This window comes from Teleopsis dalmanni, chromosome 2 (genome assembly GCF_002237135.1).
Source record: "Teleopsis dalmanni isolate 2A chromosome 2, ASM223713v2, whole genome shotgun sequence".
Classification (NCBI taxonomy): domain Eukaryota; kingdom Metazoa; phylum Arthropoda; class Insecta; order Diptera; family Diopsidae; genus Teleopsis; species Teleopsis dalmanni.
Genome location: NC_051847.1, coordinates 79314532 through 79320258, shown reverse-complemented (window position 1 = coordinate 79320258; position 5727 = coordinate 79314532). Strand labels below are relative to the sequence as shown.

At 26.6% G+C, this 5727-nt stretch overlaps 1 protein-coding gene across 1 annotated transcript in view; it reads left to right on the top strand.

The window, feature by feature from the left end:
- The first annotated feature begins 613 nt into the window (after nt 1-613).
- The window catches only part of LOC119674907 (diacylglycerol kinase 1-like), a 35741-nt gene continuing 30627 nt past the window's right edge, over nt 614-5727 (top strand). The window contains exon 1 of the mRNA XM_038086064.1: nt 614-680. Coding sequence (XP_037941992.1) covers nt 614-680 — 67 coding nt within the window. The remainder of the gene's footprint in view (nt 681-5727) is intronic.

Sequence of the window (5727 nt, the reverse complement as noted above, 5' to 3'; positions counted from 1 at the left end):
TACCTTATATATTTCACACTAGGGTCCTTTGACTGCGAAAAGGTTTTTTGCAGTGGAAGCATTTTTCATTTAATTGGTATGACATCAGCCAAAGCTGGTAAATTGGAATAGTTAAGTGGATAAACCTTTGCAGTGTCCTTTACTAAAGCAGCGTTAATTGGCTTTAAGTTGAGCTTCTACAATTATTCTTCCTGCAAAAATGGAGTAATTGACAGAAAGACAGATGAAAAAATCAAATTGACCGTTGGCTGCATAAAGGAATTTTCCGCTATTTTCTTTGTTCCATTTTATATATTCATCGCCAATCGGAACGTTGGTGTGCAGTATCGATTCGTTCTTTACCAATTGTTTCATAAATTTTGAACATATTAATGGATTACACATTTAAGAATCAAAAAAGACTAAAGAATTTTTCAGTTTTTCAGTTTCTTTTAAAGAATATCTTATTGATTTTAAATTTAATTTTGAAATATTTACTATGTGACTCTTAAGATTTTGCTTTTAGAACTTTGAAAACTTGAATTTTAGCTTAGTTAATGTTATAGATAGGCAATATACCTTCACTACAAATAATATAACATTAACTTAGGATCTGCTTAAATTTATTCTAGTAATGATGAATCAAAATCTTAAATTATTTTATCGTGGTAAAGTTATATCTGACGCAACTAATATTAAAGGTACTAATCAATTTCCAAATCGTCCAATTATAATTGGCATAACTGTAAAAAAAATATAATAGAAGCATGAGCGGTAACAATAAATTTGATCATCTTCAATTAAAGCTTCGGGATGTCCTAATTCAGCTCGAATTAAAATTCTTGAAGAGGTTTCAACTATTACGACTCACGTACCAAATAGAAAATAAAGGGTTCCAATGTCTTTATGATTTGTATTGCCAAGAAAATCTCATTCGAATGTGTTTTCATTGCATTGTTCCCGAATGTCGCACTCTGTCCCTAGAGCTGGTCAAAACTGGAAACACTATGTTACTCACTATTGATGGATAGCGAATTAATTGAGCAATACTCGGGCAATTACCTAGTTAGTTGTTAGAAAACCTTATTATTGCTAGATAACCTAGTTATTGCAAGATAATCAGATTATCAGTAATAAATTTTTTATTATTTGTTGGGGAAATGCAATAAAACAAATTGTATGAAATTATGAATACAGATTGAGTTAATACTTAAAAATATTAGTTATCATGAAAGTTAATATCAAACAAGAATTATGAATTCTTAAGAAATTATTATGAATTCTATTGAAAAAATTGTACAACAAAAAAATTGTTTCAAATAAAAATAACATCAACATATCCTTGGGGAATACAAAAAAAGTTATAGCAAAATAGCAATACTCACTTTAACCATTATAGAAATAGTTTTGTTCATTACTATTACTTTTATTATTACTACATTATAAGTAATATGCACCTGGATTTGGGTGGCCTATTGTGTTTTGAGTTTTTCATATAAGCCAACACTTAGAGGAAGATTTTGAAGATATTAGCATCCTTATCACAGAAGCTACAGATATTAAATTCTAAAAGTTCAATTATGATGAAAAAACACTCCAACTGGCATTATCCTGTCAAAATCTTGTGATGATGTTAATATTCTTTCTGTTTAGTGTAAGGAGTCTGTTAAAGACTGTCTTAAATGGTTTAATTAAACTTTTAGTCTGCCTTGGTTTTAATATTTCATCTAATGGTTATTAAATTGAGATTTCTTTGAGTACCTAATTTGCTTGAAAACATACTAACTGAAGGGATTCTATATTGCCTACTTTTATTAAACGTTAATACACTTATTTTTGTTAGGAATTCTTAAAATTAGGATTGCTTTTATACCTTGGAGACTTTTCCCTCAATCTCATAACTTGCAAAACAAATGTAAAACATTTTTCTCATTCATTTATATTGGGTTCCAAGTTTTATGACACAGTCAGCTCTTTATAGTATAAGTAGTTAATTAAAATTGATTTTTCGTTTTTATTATCGTTTAAATATTAAATATTATCGTTTAACTTAAAATATTTATGTATATAATCACTAATTGAAAAGACTGCTATGTCAAATATTAACAACAACAATACTAAATATTTTATAGTATATTTTGTTCCATTGAATAGGAAATATATTTTGACATAAAAAGCGCCTTTTATTAATTTTTTAAAAATTAATTTGAATTTCTGAGTTGAATTTCATAAAAAAATCCCACAAGATGTAATATAGAAATATTTCTGATGCTATATATTTTTCAAAATTTGATTTAATAAATTTAGTGCTTTAAAGATAATTTCATATTAAATAACTTTTTAAAAATGCTTCTAAAATAATATTATTCGGAAAATATTTTTTATGTAGAAATTAATGTTTACTTACTTAGAAATATTTGAAGTATAAATAAACATGTGATATTTTTGATGGTATATTTTTTTAAAATTAATTTAATTGGAATTTAGTGCCATTACACAATGTGTGGAGTGCATATTAAATTATTTTTTTGAACTACTTTTAAAACTCATTTCATTCTGAAAATTATAACTTTTGATTAAAATTTAATAGTAAATTTTAATTCAAAGAAAATTTTTTATCAGTGTTGAAATTGCAACAACAACAACAATTTTTTTTTCTGTATAATATAAAATTATAAATTATATATATATATATAACATTTTTTAATATTATCTCTAAATGATAATAGATGTATATTAGGCTATATCAGATTATTGGTTCCTGTCACTCGCAGGTGAAGCCTAGCGCTACAATGAATTGCTTCCATCTCTCTCTATCTGATGATAATCTCTTCATTTCACTTCATCTCATTTATGTTGGTTAAAAAGGTTAATATAAGTAAATATATATAAACAATTATAATTATTTATATTATTTGTAAAAAAACCAATTTATTGTCTGTACAGAGTTCAAGAAATTGCTATTAAAAAATTGGTCTAAAAGACATATTCAATATTCATGTGTTCGTATAATCTAAGAAAAAAATTTGAAAATAGTTTTCTGTGATACTGGTATTTTAATTTAAAAAAGAAATTCATAAAAAAGTTTTTCAAAACCAGATTTAAGAAAAAGTCCAAAAATATATATCTATATGTAAAAATTTGCTGTTGGCAACTATCTTACTAAATAAAATCAAATTATTTTAAGTTAATAAAAAATCCGTAAATAATAATTAGAGAGTGTAATATTTTTCAGATATTCTTGCATTTTTAAAGATTTAAATGTATAAACGCGAAAGCATCCTGTAATCTAATACTGCTTCACTTGAAAGTAATTTCAGTATCTAAAATTTAGCATCTCCTACTACTGGTAATGATGATATATAAACACATCTACACATGTCATTACAAAGGACTAATATAAACTAATGCTCGTATAAATTCACTTAAAACTCAACACATAATTACATAAATAATCAAAAATTGAGTTAATTTGTGCGCTTAAGTGTACTTTAATGTGTAACCAGATATGTGCGTGTATATGAAATGTGGCATATAACGCCTCGTATAGCACATCAGCACATATTAACGTCATTAGGACACATAAGTAGAGCTCATATAACGCGAAATTATCGTCATAAATATCATAATAAAAGCGCACACATAAGCAAAAGAATTGAAAATTCCGAACCCCAAAATAATGACGCATAAATATTGCAAAATACATACATTTACACTTCATTAAGTGCGAACAAATACAGGGTGTATCAGCTGTGACCCTACAATGTTATTACGTTTTCATTTATTGGAAAACATTAGGAGAAAAATATGGAAGAAGAGAGATGTTATTTCATAAAAACCATTTACAACCATATTATTATCAATTATAATTACTTTATTTGATCCTTTAAGGGATCAATTTGAAGGGACCTCAATTAAAAGACCCTTCTTATACATTGTAATGCATTGGTTTATTTTAAAGGGACTTAATGAATCTAATATGGTCAACTGAAACTTAGATTAACAATCGATTATTTATGATTATTAATAATTATTTTTTGAAGTCTACGACTAAATGAAAGTACTTAGATAAATAAGTGAATTCAAGTAATTATTTAAGTAAGCTAAAGTAATCTAAAGTAATCTAACGTCATCTAATTACTATTATTAATTTTAATATGTGGGTAATACTTTTTACCACATCTCAGGTAATCGTTCGTTTGCACGAACGATCACCAGTTGTTTTAATCGATAAGTCTTTTAGTGAACGTTAAGATCCTTTTGGGTTTGTTTTATATCATATGTAGTAAGAACAATGGGTCTATTACCAAGTTAGAGAAGCTATTTGCTCAGTTTTGGGTCTATGGGATTATCTAACGCAGTAAGAGTTACTTTGTACTTCTCTGTACGATAGAACTCTTCAAGAAGTTCGGATAAACGTTTTATATCAAATAGTTCAAAATAATTTAGAATATCTTGAATTTCTAAAATATCTAAAAATCCTCTGTACTAATTTTTACAAAGAAAAAAGTTTCAATAGATTGCTTTGTTTGAACAATTATATAGTGAAACTCGAACTCTCATAGTTTTCACAGTTCAAAAAAAAGTTCAATTCTTTACACTAGGGCTGCCCAAAGCACGGTTCATGGGCCTAATGTGGTCTATGGCTAATATTTGTGCGAATTTTTATGCAATATTCTCTTTGTTATATTTCGATACATTATACTATTTTCATGACATGCCAAATAAATAAATTAAAATGTTTTAAAAAATTTATTACCCTTTTCGTTTAAATAATTACTTGACAAAGACTTTAGTATTTATTTATGGTATCCAGTGCCGTAAATAATTACATTAAAAATAAAATATCATATGGCAAACACCATATTTTTGTTTTATGTTTAATAAAATTATAAACCTATCTATTTATTTTTACGGCTCTTCAATCTATTCAATGATTCGAATTGGCCCGCAATCTTTTCTGGTTTGGACAGTCCTGCTTTAGACTACAAATCACATGCCATAGAAATCATGTGTTTTCACTTAAGAATTTTCTTCTATAAGAACTTCCTCGAGAAGTAATATGGAAGTTATTGTGCATAGAGCATTAGTGAAAGAGAGAAATGAACGGCTTATGTATGCTGAATTTATTCTTTTATATTAATAGATAAAGATAATAGATAACAAAATAGATAATATTATTATTATTGTTAAGGGATGTAAAATAGATAATAACAGATAAAGATAAAATAGATAATATTTTAATTTAAATAAAATATTAAATCAGTCAATTTATTATATTTATCTTCTGCACATATACCACACATATGCACATATCTCAATTAACTTATCGTATCCTAATTAAAATCTTACAAATTCCTGCAAGTGTTTGGAGATCTATGCAGAGTTCTTAGCATTTGATTGAAACTAGATAAAAGCAAAGTTTATTTCAGCTAATAAATAATCAGTAAATAAAAATAATACTTCATTACTCCTAGAATGATTCTGCGGAGTAAACAATTTTTGTTTACCAAAAATTCGTCACGCTTAATACTCTCTGAAAAATTCCTTTTAAAACTTTTCAATAGTTTTGTATAGCAATAGTGGTACAGCTATCGATTTTTTTTTAAATTATCTCAATGTATTTCGCATAAATTCAAGATGATTTGAGTTGAGCGAATAAACAAAGTCATTTTATGTGAATTTGTGTGAGATAGGTGGCAACGCCATAGAGTGAGGGTGGTAGAGTAAAATGAAGCATGAAGAAAT